Source organism: Crotalus tigris, unplaced genomic scaffold (assembly GCF_016545835.1).
Source record: "Crotalus tigris isolate CLP2741 ecotype Arizona unplaced genomic scaffold, ASM1654583v1 scf7180000019173.45859301935:6455823, whole genome shotgun sequence".
Lineage (NCBI taxonomy): Eukaryota > Metazoa > Chordata > Lepidosauria > Squamata > Viperidae > Crotalus > Crotalus tigris.
The window spans coordinates 3,979,410-3,995,731 of record NW_024097414.1 but is presented as its reverse complement, the minus strand read 5'-3'; the positions used below and the strand labels follow the sequence as shown (position 1 = coordinate 3,995,731).

General features: G+C 44.7%; 1 protein-coding gene across 3 annotated transcripts in view; it reads left to right on the top strand.

The window, feature by feature from the left end:
* The window catches only part of PRKAR1B (protein kinase cAMP-dependent type I regulatory subunit beta), a 57,486-nt gene extending 42,270 nt beyond the window's left edge, over positions 1 to 15,216 (top strand). For all 3 annotated transcript variants that reach the window (XM_039360750.1, XM_039360749.1, XM_039360751.1), the window contains 2 exons: positions 12,646 to 12,727; positions 13,596 to 15,216. In XM_039360750.1, coding sequence (XP_039216684.1) covers positions 12,646 to 12,727; positions 13,596 to 13,768 — 255 coding nt within the window. In that variant the 3' untranslated portion in view covers positions 13,769 to 15,216. The remainder of the gene's footprint in view (positions 1 to 12,645; positions 12,728 to 13,595) is intronic.
* Positions 15,217 to 16,322: the final 1,106 nt, after the last annotated feature.

Genomic DNA, 16,322 nt, shown 5'->3' with positions numbered 1-16,322 from the left:
ATTGCGCTTTGGGTCCATCTGAACAGATCAGGCACGGAGTCTGCCTGTTAAATCACCCCAAAAAGATGCTTTTTCAAAATGCAGCTGGACTTTCTTGTATGTGTTTTTTTTTTTTTCCTTTGAAAACCTCTAGCTTCTCATTCAAGAGGCGTCTGCAGTTATGACTGGAGACCCAGGCTGGCTGGGGACTTCTGGGAGTTGAAGTCCACAAGTCATAAAAGTCCCCATGTTGGGAGACCCCCTGACCCTAAATCACAGTACAGATAGTCTTCAACTCACGACTGTTCGTTTAGTGACCGTTCCATGTTACAACGGCACTGCGCTGACCTGTTTTTCACACTCACGGCCTGTGTAGCATTCCCTGTGCTCAGGTGCTGCTTGGTCACTGGTTCACACTTAAGGCCGTTGCAGCGTCCCTGGGATCACGTGATCCCCTTTTGCGACCTTGAGTTGAGGTCCATTGTGGTCGTAACTGGAGGACTAGCTGCAAACAGAAATGGTTTGAACGGCGCCCATTCCTAAAAGACCATCCCGGGGTTTGCTTGGTTTGAAGAAAGCTGGGGATGGGAGTTGATTTTTTATTTTCTTCTCTCCGCCCCCCCCCCCCGCAAGCCCCTGTCATCTTTCTCTGCCTTCACACATATCCGAGATCCCCTTTCCCACCCTGCTTTTCCCTCAGCTCCAGGTTTTCCCAGACTGGGCAGATGTGGAATGCATCTGGTGGATTTTCGAGGTCACGGATTTATCCCGTTTGAGATTCCTGGCACTGGGGCTTAGGGCCTTAAGCTCTGCGCAGGGACTGTTGCCATGAAGAATTACGATTTGGCAGGGCGACGCTCGGCAGATGCGCCGTTCCACAATAACAAATGTGTAGCCATATCATAAACTGTGCTGCGGGCTTGGGGGAGCTTTGCCTTTTGGGTTTCTTCAAATTTTGTGGTGTGTGTGTGTGTGTGTGTGTGTGTGTGTGTGTGTGTGTGTGAGAGAGAGAGAGAGAGAGAGAGAGAGAGAGAGAGAGAGAGAGAGAGAGAGAGAGAGAGAGAAGGCACTTGTTTTAAAGAGGCAGGCTGAGATTTCTCTATTTTTCCAATCCAGCCTCCAAGAAGTATTTGTCAAATGTTTAGACCAGGGGTCTTCAAACTTGGCCCTTTTATGATTTGTGGACTTCAACTTCCAGAATTCTTGAGCCAGCCATGCTGGCTCAGGAATTCTGGGAGCTGAAGCCCACAAGTCATAAAAGGGCCTAGTTTGAAGACCCCTAGTTTAGACCATTTGTCTAAAATGGCCCAGGGTCTCCTGCTTGAGCAGGGGGTTGGACTGGAAGACCTCCAAGTTCCCTTGCAAGCCTGTTATTCTGTTCAGCGTTCCAGTATTTGAGGGGCTGCCCCAAAGAAGAGGGAGTCAAGCTAGTCTCCAAAGCACCTGAAGGCAGGACAAGAAGCAACGGATGGAAACTCATCAAGGAGAAAAGCAACCTAGAACTAAGGAGAAATTTCCTAACAGTGAGAACAATTAACCAGTGGAACAACCTGCCTCCAGAAGCGGTGAATGCTCCAACACAGGAAGCTTTTAAAAAGAGACTGGACAGACACTTGTCTCAAATGGTCTACAGCAGACATGTCAAACTTGCGACGTCACGTGACGTCGTGCAATGTATCGGGCTGGTTTTGCCATTGCCGGCAATGGGGTGGGCCTGGCTTCCACGTGATGTGTCCGGTCTGTGGGCTGGCAGTTTGACACCCCTGGTCTAGGGCCTTCTGCTTGAGCAGGGTGTTGGACTAGGTCCCTTCCAACTCTGTTATTCTGTTAAAGTAAAATACTCGTAAACTAGGATGGACTTACTAAAAATGGGAATAAGGAAAGAAAGAAAAAGAAAGAAAGAAAAAGAAAAAAAGAAAGAAAAAGAAAGAAAGAAAGAAAGAAAGAAAGAAAGAGAGAAAGAAAGAAAGAAAGAAAGAAAGAAAGAAGTCCAACTGACTTCAGAGCATTGCTGCTGGAAGCAAAACCATAGAAGGGAGCCTTATCTATACTACCTTTCCTTATAAAAAAAAAAAAGAAGAAGAGCTAAGAGGTACAAGAAAAACCATGTGGCTGGGTTCGTCTCCCCTCCCCACTCCTTGCTGCTGCTTCTCGCCTCTGCTGCTTGGGACAGCCTCTGGGCCGTGTCTAGACGCCAAAGCAGCCTTTCCATCACCTTCCTCTGTGAGATCCTTGATAACTGGAGATGCCAAGAATTAATGCAAGGACTTCTTTCTTTCTTTTTCTTTTTCGTGTTTTTTAAGCTTTAGCCACTGAGTTGGAGGCTGGCTTTGTTTTGAACTTTTGCAAAGCACCTTGAGTTTATATCATGGAACAAAAGCTGGAAAGAAAGAAGACAAAAGGCCAGGAGGGAAGTGGGGGATTAGAAAGAAGCTCAATCAGTCCCAACCCAGTTGGAGGAACTTCTAAGCTTCTGTCTTAAGGTCATCCGTCCCTCTCCTCATTTCCCGCCAGCTACCCTAAAGATGGTTAACTGAATGCGATACATATGGTTACTCCCTCTGTATTGAATTGTGTTTTTTTTCCCTTCTGAGTTGTAAAAAAAAAAAAAGGCCTGGTAGCAAACAAGGTTTGGAGGGCCACTGAGGTCTTCAGTGGATCTCAGTGGAGGCTAAAACATATAAGGAACGGTTGCTGGAATTGGGCATGTCTAGTTTAATGAAGAGAAAGACGAGGGGGGGGGACATGATAGCCGTGTTCCAATATCTCAGGGGCTGTCCCAAAGAAGAGGCAGCCAATCTATTCTCCAAAGCACCAGAAGGCAGGATAAGAAGCAACGGATGGAAACTAATCAAGAAGAGAAGCAACCTGGAACTAAGGAGGAATTTCCTGACAGTCAGAACAATTAATCAGTGGAACAGCCTGCCTCCAGAAGCGGTGAATGCTCCAAACACTGGAAGTTTTTAAGAAGAGACTGGACAGCCATTTGTCTGAAATACTATAGAATTTTGCCTGAGCAGGGGGTTGGACTAGATGACCTCCAAGGTCCCTTCTAGCCCTATGTTCTTCCATTCTCTGCTGAGGGAAGCTGCCCAGCATGAGAACTTCGTCTTTGAAAGACCAACTTGGACGTTTTCCCAAGGTTGACTTTAGCAAGCAACGGCTTTGGAAGAAGCTCTCCTGATTGAGATGTTGAGAATGAATCCAAGCTCACAGCTGCGCTCAGCCGTCTGGCCTTCTCCTGCTCCCATTCTTCCTCTGTGTCCGATCCTTTGGCTACAGTTAACAGCGAGTCCCATTTATGGCTGGACATGTTTGCATGGAAACGCTCTCCAGAATGTGCAGAGAGAGCATCTCGCGCCTTCCCTGCCCTCCTTTCTAACTGGCAATATCGGTTACACGTCGAGAACTTCGCCATGCTGGATTAGCACTTGGGCTTGCTGCCACGACGTTGATGGGAAGCCATTCCAACACAGCGATAACTTGCAGATTGCAGAGGGGGGGGGGCAGGATGCGGGCAATTAAAAAGGAAAGGGAGAGAACGGTGTCAAATTATTTCAGTGGTTTCGATATGGCTATCTAGAGAAAAGAAGGACCAAGGGTGACATGCTAGCCGTCTTCCAATATTTGAGGGGATGCCACAAAGAAGAGAGAGGGACCACCTATTCTCCAAAGCACCTGAAGGCAGGACAAGAAGCAACGGATGGAGACTAAGCAAGGAGAGAAGCAACCTAGAACTAAGGAGGAATTTCCTGACAGTGGGAACAATTAATTAGTGGAGCAATTTGTCCTCCAGATGTTGTGGGTGCTTCATCACTGGAGGTTTTTAAGAAGAGACTGGACAGCCACTTGTCTGAAATGGTATAGGGTCTCCTGCTTGAGTAGGGGGTTGAGTCTGAAATTGTACAGGGTCTCCTGCTTGAGCAGGGGCTGGACTAGAAGACCTCCAAGGTCCCTTCCAGCTTTATTCTGAATTTGAAAAAAACATTTCCACATGTTGTTTGAGCTCTTCTATCTTTTTTGAATTATCTATGCATGCAGATCTCCTAAGGAAGTCCCTAAAGGGGACTTTCTCCCTTTAAACTTGGGGTGCATTGCCTTAGGTTCCAGGTTACATGTGTCTCCTCCAGCTTAAGTGCGACCTTCAAATGCTCTCCCAGAATTGCCATCTCGTAATGCTGCAGGAGGACAAAACGATTTAATACATGGGGAGTTAAGAGTAATTGCCCTCATATTTAATCAGTTTCCATTGAATTTAAATTTAAATTAAATTAAACGAGCTGAACTTTAATTCCCAAACCTGTCATTCCTGGGCATACGCTCACCCTTAGCCAAGATTTAAAACAGATAAGAGGATTAATCCAAAGTTTTTCCGGGGGGGGGGAGGGGGAAGGAAATTATACATGCTTTGCACATCACCAGATATATTTTTTTTTTGTTCGCAGATTTTCAAAAGTGATATCTGTGCAGTTTATAACTGTATAATTTGGGATAGCTCTCTTGAGTAATGCAGATTATAAATTGGGGTTTTTCTTGTAGTGTAGTATGAGGTCAATTGGGTTTGTAAAAATGTATGTGGTGCTGGGTGTGTATGGGTAATTATATCCTGTTTCAGATGGTAATATGAAGAAGGAAGGGAGGCAGGGAGGGAGGGAGGAAGGAGGGGAGGGAGGGAGGATTGAGGAAGGGAAGAGAAGAAAAAAGGTAGAGGGATGGAGTGAAGGAAAGAAGGAAGGGGAAAGAGAAGGGAAAGAAAAGAAAGAAAGAAAAGATAGAGGGAAGGAAGGGAGGAAAGGAGGATTGAGGAAGGGAACAGAAGAAAAAAGGTAGAGGGATGGAGTGAAGGAAAGGAAGGGGAAAGAAGGGAAAGAAAAAAGAAAAGAAAAAAGAAAGAAGATGGAGGGAGGGAGGGAGGGAGGGAGGAAGGAAGGAAGGAAGGAAGGAAGGAAGGAAGGAAGGAAGGAAGGACTTTATCGTTCATGGTCCTCTTAACATTTAACCCCAGCCTGGGCACATGTAGTGCACCAAGTCAATCTGTAAATCTCAAACAAACATTGTCTGGGGAGACCAGCCAAGTCAGAGCCCACCTCCCTGTACTCTGTTTGAGGATAAATCTCTTGAAGAAATAAAGCGGGATTAATGATTAAACAGGAAAGATGAACACGATTTCCAAGGAGCTGTAAGCACCAGGCAGAAAACTTGTTTGAGGCCACCTTTTTCGGAAGAGGAGGGCCTCCCCCCCAACCTCTCAGGAACACAACAGCCTTTCAAGTGATCCTTACATCCTAAGTCAACAAAGGCCTCCTTAGATCAGATATATCAACTGGCCTCTGTTTCCCCTGGTTTCTAGCACTTGTCCCTAGTAATGATTTCCTGTTGTGTCCTTCGATTTGACTTTTGAGAAGGCCTGGATCAACACCCCCTCCCCCCTTTTTTTTCCAGAGGTGATGTGAGATGTTTGGTTTAGGTTTCTTCCCAGGGTCTCCCCAGACAGTTATTCTGGGTTATTTTGATAACCCCTTTGGCCCGTCCTGGTACATTCCCTACAATCCTGTCCCTCGCCCGGTTTCATGTGGATAAACCAGGGTGTTCTTCATTTGTATGGAAGGACGGTCCAGGTGATCCATGAAGCCCCAGGAAGAGACGTTGAGGGAACCATTAAGTTCCCAGAAGAGAAAATAAAGTAAGGAACGAGAGTCTAAACCAGAAGTGTCCAACTTTGGCAACTTTAAGACCTGTGGGACTTCAACTCCCAGAATTCTCCAGCCAGTTCCTTTGGATCAGGGGTCTTCAAATTTGGCCCTTTTATGACTTGTGGACTTCAACTCCCAGAATTCCTCAGCCAGCACGCCCAAGCCAAGTTTGAAGACCCCTGCTTTGGATAGTTCCTATTCCACAGATCCTTTAAGGCAGGGGTCTTCAAACTTGGCCCTTTTATGACTTGTGTGCCTGGCTGACGAATTCTGGGAGTTGAAGTCCACAAGTCATAAAAAGGCCAAGTTTGAAGACCCCTGCTCTAAAGAGACCTTGACTGGGGATAATATGTCTCCAACTTGCTCCTTGTTGAAACATAACACCCGATTCCATATCTTATGCTGCTGGTTTAGAGGATTCATTTCTTACTCCAATTTCTTACTCCAGTTTTCTCACTTGTTTCTCTGAAGGAAAGCATTTCAAGTAAGTTGGAAGAGTCATTTGCAGAGGTCAAAGGCTCAAGAGGGTGGTGGTCATCCAGCAATGGGCAGGGCCCATTGAAATGATTGAAGCCATCCCTTTTCTCTCTTGCTTCCAATCTGCTCCAAATGATGATCTCCAGATGTTCTTGGAAGTTCTCCATCCTGTTTCAAAGCAATGCCATCCCTCTCCTCTCCCCCAAACTTCTTAGATAGATTTTTCTTTATCCCTTCTTAAAGGGCAAAGGGTCTCTTCTTCAGTCTAGCCATCGTAGATTGGAATGTTGCCGTGAATTCCGTCCAACTGGCTTATTCCACCGTGTCAGAAATATCAGGCATTTCTTGTGCCTAATCCAGCCAAACCTTGGCCAGTTGCGGCTGATGACCCCATTGCTGATCCACAGCCAGGCCCTTGCGCCCAAAGACTTATGGGGATTTTTCTCATCCGTGCCCTGTGTCCTCGACCACAGTTGGAACTTTATTGCAACTTTATGGCCTTTCAGTGTGTGATTTTTCTCCATGTCGCATGGAAGGAGGATGGAGCTGAGCTACTTTTAATAGGGTTAAAAGAAAGCCTTCCAATCCTTCACATTCAGCCTTGTTCCCTTTGTCGTGGGGGAGAGGCTGGCAGCTCTCTTGCAGCGTCTGCACTCTGAACACGCTAACTGTGAAGGTCAGTTCCAAATCTGAAGAGGCGATGATGAATACTCTATTCTTGCGGGCAACTTTTTTCTCTCCCCCCCCCCTTCTTTCTCAGTGTTGACTCAGTGGACATTTCCTGGCTTCAGAGAAAATCCAGAGAATGGGGCGCTTTGTCTCGGCCAAACATCTTTAAAATGCAACATTTCCAGCCTGCCATCCCTTGGCCCTCACTCCCCTCCTCCCCGATTTTATGGCCTTTGTTTGCTGGCATGTAGGAAGGAGGGACAGGGAGCTTTTCCTGGCACGGGGCCACGGGATTGGCTTGGAAAAAATCTGTATCAGGGCATATTGTAAGATTGTTGTTTGGGGACTTGGTCACTCAAAATACCTTCCAGCTCTTGATCGGCAGGGTGGACAGAGCGTAGCGATGCAGTGAACCCCATTCATTTATTTCCCAGCTCTGGTTTGGAGGCCGCTGTGAGGTTTTATTCCAAGAAGGTTTCTCTCTGAAGGGGACTTTTTCTTCCTCTCTTTTGGGTCCAGGGTTTATCCCCTCCAAAAAACCGGTTTGAGAAATCAGTGGGAAGTTGAGGTTGAGTTGTGGAAGTTGAGATCAGTTGAGGAGGGAAGAGGGGAGGGGGTCTCTTTCTCTTCCCTTAAAGACCTTCAGTGGAATGAATGTTGCTGCAACTTCCCTCCCCCCCCCAAAAGGAGATATTTGTCATTTGGTTTCCTTACTGGGTGGGAAATGGGTTTGGGACAACCTGACACAGGCCAATTCGCCATGTCCAATTGGCTGTGGGACAATTTGCCATGGGACAAGAATGACACCAGTATCAAAGAAATGGTGGAATGGAATCTTTAAAAGAAAGGAGGCCAAAAGAGGGACAAAACAGAATGCAAAGGACAACGATTAAAATATATTTTTAAAATTATTTTAAATCATTCGATGGAATTGTTGAGTTGCCTAACAGCGAGCTGGCCCCATTGAGTTCTCCTGCATGGGGATTGGCCATGGGGAGTTGGCTGCGGCTAGTTGACCATGGTGAGTTGGCCCTAGCGAGTTGTCCACTCAGCCCCATTACAGTAGCCGGCCGTTTCCCTTCCCCTTCCTTGATTTGTAGGGGGGGGGGGGAAAGGATCAAGGAAAAGGCATTTCCTGGTGATTAATAGCCCATGGAGTGGAGCTGCGCCTGCCCACTGCAGTCCTACCCTTTCATGGACCTTTCGGAAACGCTCTGTGGCTGAGCTGTTTTTCCTGCACTCCAGTCTTGATGTATTGTCATCCTGAGAGGCATTTCTCCTTTTTCTTCCCTTTTCTGGTGGCTATTTCTGTGCCTCCCCCAAAAGAGCCCGTGAGCCAGCTCAATTGCTTTGTTCTCCTTCCTCCCGAGGGACGAGGCCTTTTCACAAGAAGTCCTCCTAACAAAGGTTGGAGAGGATACAAAAGAGGAGTGGGCCAGACTCACCTCCTGGCTAAGCAAGAATGGGGCGAGGTGCAGATAGGCTTCACCAACTACCTTCTGCTCCTTCTTCCTGTTGGTTCATCCAGCAAGTCAGCTGAGTCAGAAGTTCTTCTAGGGTTGAGGGGAGATTACCTGACCAAATCTGGTCAAAAAGGTGGCTTCTTTTTTGGGCAACTGAATAACAGAGAGTTGGAAGAGACTTCTTGTTTTTTAGCCCAACCTCTGCTCAAGCAGGAGCCCCTATACTGTTCCAAACAAGGGGCTGTCCAATTTTTTCTTAAAATCCAAGAACGATGGAGCAACCAAAACTTCTGAAGGCAATCTGTCCCATCGGTTGAATGTTCTCATTCTCGGGAAATTTCTCCTTAATTCTAAGTTGGTTTTCTCCTTGATTAATTTTCATCTCTTCTTGTCCTGCCCTCTGATGCTTTGAAGAATAGGTGCCCCCTCCCTCTTCTTTGTGGCAGCCCCTCAAATATTGGAAGATTGCTATCATGTCATTCCTGGTCCTTCTTTTCAGTAGACTAGACGTACCCAATGCCTGCAACTGTTCTTTGTATGTTTTAGCCTCCAGCCCCCTAATCATCTTTGTTGTTCTTCTCTGCACTTTTTCCAAAGTCTCAACATCTTTTTTAATAATGTGATGACCACCACTGGATGCAGGATGCAGTTTCTCTACCCTTGTCGTTGGCTTCCCCAAGCCATGTGCTGGATTGCATTAAATGCGGCAATTGCTCAGTCACTCCTCTTGAATTCTATTTTGCTACAGAGTCAAGATGAGCTAGTGTGGGCTTATAAGGGAGCCGCTGGAAGAAATAAACTTTAGAGTTCTTGACTTTTCAAGATCTGGCTGGTATTTTAGGAAGAAACGTGTGGTTCTTCAGAGCCACATAATTTATAGTTTAGTGAAGAACTCACCCATCCTTCCTGTTGCTGGAAGCTGGTGTCTCTCCAAACCGAACCAGGTTTCTTTCATCCCATTATTGTCCAATTAATTTTCAGGAACCAAGAATAGCATGAATTGGTTGCTGGACATTGCTCCAAGAAAGGGCTTAATTTTGAAACACAAATCCTGAGGCCCATTCAGGCGAGCTCTATTCAACGGAGTAATGAATATTGCAGGCCAAAAAGCAGGAGTGTGTTTGCAAGCAAAGACTGGCAAAACTGAACTGAACGGGCTCCAAAGTAGGCCGGTGTAGAGTTTAAATGAAAACCAGCTGCTCTGTCTTTTTTTAAAAAAAAAACATTTTTAAAGGGTTTTCAAAACATCACCTTGAGGTTGGGTTGAGTCCTAGAGCATCTGCTGGAGTGATTAGGGTGTCGTGGTTCCCAAACTTGTAATTTTGATGGCTTGAGCTTCAGCCACTGGTATGATTCAAGCTAATGGTGACTCTGAGGCATAATGTCGCTGTCGTTCATTTCTGGTAAATTATCCAGCATGTGAACGAAAGGATTGAACATTTGCAAGCTGAATGTTTTTGGGGTTTTTTTTTTTTTTTTTTGCTCTTCTCGAATTCGGTCCAACTGCTGCAGCCAGCAGCAATTTCCATTGGATTTGATGTGACTAGAAATTTGCTTCTGCTTGGCTCAAGCTAAGAGAGAGTTGGGCATTAAAAAAAGACTTATTTTCCATAGTATATTTAGTCAGTTGTTCAGTAATAGAGAGCTATTGGTTTGGTGGTGAAGGCATTAGACCAAAACCGGGGAAATACAGGTTCAAGTCCACCCTTAACCACATAAAGCTCCTTGGATGACCTTGGGAGATGCAGGTCCAAGTCCACCCTAAGTCCTACAGAAGCTCCTTGGATGACCTTGGGAGATATAGTCCAAGTCCACCCTAAGTCCTACAGAAACCCCTTGGATGACCTTGGGAAATGCAGGTCCAGGTCCACCTTCAGCCACATTGAACCTTCTTGGACATTGGATCGAACTCCTGGCTCAGCCTAAACTACTTCACAGGGTTGTATGGGGGAAAAAAAAAACAAACCTCAGGAAAGATTATATTCCCTTGAACTCCTGGAGGAATCTCTTGTAACCTCCCAGGATTAACGTCTTAGCTAGATGAAAGGAGAAACGAATAGCATGAATATGCAGTCATATCCAAATCTACTCGTTATATCCCTGTAAAAAAGAGTTTATAAGAGTAGAGAGCCTATTGTCACTCAGCTACAAATCTCAGCATCCTTCATTGCTAACCAGATTGACTGACGTTTTCTGAAAAGCTACTGATTTCCCGTTCCTCCCTCACTGAATTAAAACATTCATGGGATATTTCAGTTGACTTCAGGCTTCGGAATTGCTTTCTTGAGACCGAAGGCTAGCGAGCAGCCTGCTCTTGAGAGATGTTGAATTTACATTATTCAGATTCCTGATGTCTTACAAATTTCAGAAGGAGATTTGACCTCACAACAGCTCCTGGGCCAGAGGGGGGGAGAATCACTCTTCAGGCGAATAAGCATTTGGTAGTCAAAGTAATAAATCTTCTCTGATCCCAGGAATTTCTAAAAACAGTTCTTCGGGAACTGTTATTATTTCCACTTCTGGACTGAGTTAATCTGAACTCCGGGTGGTGAGAACGATAGGAGCTGACCTAGAAAAAACAATCTGCCTTAGCCACCATTCGGGATTCAGAATCTTTCTGTGCCCTAACTTTCAAGGTCTCACTTTCACAACCAGACAGCAATCTCACAATATCCGGTACAGTCATGATACCAGGTGCAAATAAGAATATTGTCAATAGAATAGAATAGAATAGAATAGAATAGAATAGAATAGAATAGAATAGAATAGAATAATGGGAATGGAATGGAATGGAGTGGAGTGAAGTGGTATAGAAAAGAGAAGAGAAGAAGAGAAGAGAATGATGGGGATGGAATAGAATAGAATAGAATAATGGGAATGGAATGGAATGGAATGGAGTGGAGTGGTAGAGAAGAGAAAAGAGAAGAGGAGAAGAGAAGAGAAGAGAATGATGGGGATGGAACAGAATAGAATAGAATAGAATAATGGGAATGGAATGGAGTGGAGTGGTACAGAAGAGAAAAGAGAAGAGAGAAGAGAAGAGAAGAGAAGAGAAGAGAAAAGAGAATGATGGGGATGGAATAGAATAGAATAGAATAGAATAGGGGAGGAGAGGAGAGGAGAAGAGAAGAGAAAAAAGGAGAGGAGAAGAGAGAAGAGAAGAGAAAAGAGAAGAGAAGAGAAAAAAGAGAATTCTTTATTGGCCAAGTGTGATTGGACACACAAGGAATTTGTCTCTGGTGCAGAAGCTCTCCGTGTACATACAAACAACATAGTGAAAGGTCATACATCATAGATCCTAGTTACAAACATTAATCATAAAGCACAAACAGCAAGTGATAAATCATAAGATATCAATAGGAGAAGAGAGAAGGAAAGATGAGAAATGAGAAAGATGACACGGATAATAGCAACGCAGCCTACTACATGGGTAAATATCTTTAGGCCCAAGACAGTGCTGTGGGAACGAGGTGTTCAGCAGGGTGATGGCACAGGGTGGGGAGGGAACTGTTTCTGTGAGTAGTCATAATACGAGAACCTGATGCCATACTTCGGGTACTCGAGATGAATTGAAATGCCTCGCTTAGGAATTTACAATCCTTTCTGAAGTCACATGCGGTGTTTTACAAGGCAATAAATATTTCAGATACGGAGTGTCTGTGTGTGTGTGTGTGTGTGTGTGTGTGTGTGTGTGCCGGTATCTATGTTTTGGAGATTGGCCCACCTGGTGAGAATCAGATCTCCTGCGCTTCTGATTCTCCTGATTTCCCCAGGATGAATTCTTTCAGAAGTTGGTAGCCTGTAAATGAAAATAAGTCTATTAAGGGTGCAGTAGGAATCCAGGTTTTCCCATCAATATCTTATGGAGGGTTTGGAGCTGTTCTTGAAAGGGGTGCATGGCAAAAAAAAAAAAAAAGTTTATTGTTCCTCACTGATTTAGTGCTCCCTGTGAGGGGCTTTGTGCTGTGAAGTAGCCACAGGTGTTATTTAACACAGGGGTCCCCAACCCTCCGTCTGTAGACCAGGACTGGGCCACGGCATGCCAGCAACCCGATACGCACAAACAAGCAAAGCCCCATCCGTGGGATGCAGGCAGCACACAAAACCACGCACTCTCCGGTCCGTGGAAAAACCTCTCTCCACGGAACTGGTCCCTGGTGTCCAGAAGGTTGGGGACCTCTGACTTAGCAGATGGAGTAATGATGGGCGTTTGCCTTAAGCAAGACTCTTATTCCTTGGCCTTTAACAGGAGAACCCCAACACCTTCTGCAAAGCGTGTCTGAAATGGCCACTGCCCCAGATAGAAGCAAAGGAACATAATGTTTCGGGGATACATGCCTGATCCTTTTGGTCTTCTCTTCTAGGGCACGGCTTCGGTCCTTCAGCGTAGGTCTGACAAAGAGGAATATGTAGAAGTTGGGCGCCTGGGGCCATCGGATTATTTTGGTAAGCTCCACGGAATGGAAGGGCTCAGAAACACCAGAAAAAGATCAGCTTGGGCATTTATGGAAGAATCGGATCTCTCAGTACGTGGCGCTCTTCACAGACAGGATTCACAAATGCACCATCGGTGATTACTGGAAGCGTAGACTAGCACGTATCACTGGTTGGGCAGATCTAAGGGCCTTCTGATCACCTCTTGGCGGGAGAGAGCTTTCATCCTTCTTCCCTAGTAATTGTGGAGGTTGGGGGGTTATGGATGTATCCTACAACCATGCCAGTTGGGAATTGTGGGAAATTTTTATCCACCCCATCTGCAGAACTCCATATTAGTGTTAAATATCAAGGGTAAAGCATGATCTAAAGCAGGGGTCCCCAACTTTGGCAAAGCTGGCTGAGGAATTCTGGGAGTTGAAGTCCACAAGTCTTAAAGTTGCCAAGGTTGAGGACCCCTGATCTACAAGGTGATGTTAGATAGGCATTCTTTGGTCTCCTGTGATGTCCTTTGGGTAGACCATGATCAGACAAAGTGGTAATAAGGAAGCAATGAAAAACCTCAGAGGAAAAAAGGAGGAGAAGACCTTAGCATGGATGACTGAGAAGAATCAGACTAGTGGATCAGAAAGGACAAAGGAGATAGGCGAATCCCTTCAAGACAAGCGATTCTTGCAGTCTCAAATCATTCCACTTGTTTCTTCCTTAGTATATATTTAAAGACGACGCTGGTGCCTGGGTTTCTTGTTCGGTGTGCCAAATAGGGCAGAATAATTGCAGACTTGGTTCCTGATCTGGAAATAGCTATAACCGAGATCAAAGGCATGTTCTCCAGATGTATGATGATGATGACGATGCTATCTTTTCTTCCCATTTCCAGGGGAAATCGCCCTGTTGCTGAACAGGCCCAGGGCAGCTACTGTGGTGGCGCGAGGGCCCTTGAAGTGTGTGAAGCTGGACCGGCCACGCTTCGAACGAGTCCTTGGCCCTTGTTCTGAAATCCTGAAGAGGAACATCCAGAGATACAACAGTTTCATCTCTCTCACTGTCTAAAAGTCCTCTTTGGCTCGTCTTTTACGTTAAAACTTGTGCACTTAAAAAAAAAAGAAAAAAAGAAAGGCAATCTGTGGTGTTTCGTAGCTTTACGAAGGAAAAGAGAGGCACCTTCATTTTATGCAGATGTTTTTCAGTGTTGATGTCCGGTCTCTTAGATATTCAAATCACTGTATGTTGTGAGGAGGAGAGCAGGTAGCTAGTTGTCAGTGACTTTATGGGATTTTAGATTTTTATTGTTTTGCACTTTGAGTAGCATTCCAGGTTTATGCGTCCTTGGTTCCTCCAAAACTCCTCAGGCACTGTAAAATCTCCAGATCTTTAACTCTGCGATAGAGAATCTGCTTGCTGTGTGCCTCAACTTTCATTTCTCCTGGTTGTGCTGACAAGCTACATCCAGCCTCACTTCACTAGAACGTAGGCTACTCATTTTGAACATCTCATCTAGCGAGACTACATAACCCATATTATAATTGGGGATCGATGGCCCCTATGCCTCCCCCCCCCATGAAGCATTGCAGAAATAGCCCATGAAGACTTCCAGACATTGCACCAAATAGTAATTTTAAATGTGATCTAAGGTAAAAATGATTAAACATCCAACTGGAAAGTGTAAAATGTCCTATCAACTCGGTTGAGTTTTTAACTCGAGATAAAACTCGAAATTTTCTTGGATTGTTTTTGTCTTGGCAGAAAGCTCCTAGCATGCTACTTACAGGCTATTTAAAGTCTATTAAAAGCAAGTGGTGAGCTTTGACCTGGAAGGAATTGTGAAGCCCTGTTGGGCATCCAGTAATCCGTCCTTCATCTTTGACAATGACTTGAATAAATTGTCTTGGCCACTTGAGATACTCAGCGAACACCAAATCAGTGTCAAATTAGTGCCAAACAGTGTTTTTCCAACTTGGCAACTTTTAAGATGTGTGGGCTTCAACTTCAGTCCACATATCTTAAAGTGGAGAAGTTGAAGAACATTGGTATACATCAGTCAGTCAACCAGCCAGTCAACCAATCCACACACATAATGTAAAATCTGTTTCCTGTAAAATGTGACAGTATTCTATTCTCTGTGTATTTTTTTAAAGAAAACTTTTGTTTGCAAATAGTATTTATTTACCCCTTTCATTTTGCTTATCCTGTTGTGATGCATGGGGGAAATAAAATAATTTTGACTGGAGAAAGAGGTAGTAAACCTTTGATCACTATGGTTGAGGGCCATTGGCCTCAGGGTCTTGAGTCTTAGGTCCAGGTCTACTTTTATGGACATTAAAAGACTTGTACAAAGATGAAAGAAGGGATACTATCAAAATTGATGGAAACTTGGATTAAGTTGCGAAAACAGTGGAGAATTGATTCAAACATCCCTTCCCAATCCTACGGCGTTAGAATTGTGGTTTTCAAAAATTTGCAGCAGTCACAGAAAGTTTAGAGGGTGCCAGATAATGGACAGCACCACAAAACGTCCAGGTTGATGTTAAAATCCTTAAATTGTCTGGGTATCCCTCAGTTCACAAGAAGAACAATTGTCCATGGAAAGCAATTGTTTAACTTTGTTCTGCATTGGGCCTATCCTTTCAAATTCTTTGTCCAGTTTTGGATACTGCCTGCCCCCCCAAAAAAAGAACCCCCCCAAAAGATTTAGAGAACCTAGAATAGGTGCAGAGAAAGGAAGTCTAGATGATCAGGGGACAAGAAACATACCAAGTTGACCTAGGAGAAGTTGAGAGAACTGGATGTGTTTTTCCTTCAGAAAAGATAATAGGAGATGGGTAGTAATATTTTTTAAGGACACAGGAGAAAGTCTACTCTTTTCCTCTGTCACCTTAGAGTCTGGAGCATGGAATCGGGGATAAAACTGAGAGGAAAACCACGTCCCAGTTGAATATTAGAAGACATTTCCTTCTAGTTGAAGAGTGGTACCAGTTAAGGAGAAAGTGATGGGTTGTTGTTTGCTGAATATGTTGAATGTTAATTGGTACAGTCCAGGGATTAAGCTTCGTGGGTCTCAAACGGCTCTTTCTGGACCTATTAGTTGTCTTTTGAACATTGGGATGCAGTCTTGATTGGATAGTGCAGTATTATTTCACTGGGCATGCCTAATCTTTGTGGGTTGCATCTGTTCTTTGGCCAAAATGACCTTGTAATTGTCATGATAATCCTTCTGATGGAGAAGAGGCCATTGGAAATGAAAACAGCATTTCTCTTGTAATTTTTAAGGTGACTGAATGGGGACATGAATAAAATCCTTGGAACTTCGGAAGTGCTCAGATTTATTCAAATCAAGAAATGGCCCTTAAGGGATTTAAGTAGGTGGGAAGACAGAAGCTTCATTCACTGAGAACAAAGATGAGTTTAGGAAAAATGTGGGTCCTCATTCTATGGAGTCAAATGCAAAGGCCCATAATAGGAATGAATTCCACATTGGTGGTTGGGACAAGACAGTTGAAAGGTACAATTTGACTTCTGCAGCCAAGCCCTATCTGTCTGTTTGCTTAGAAGGAACTCTGGCATAATGGTCTGGAACAGGGATGGGGAATCTTGGCTCTTTTATGAC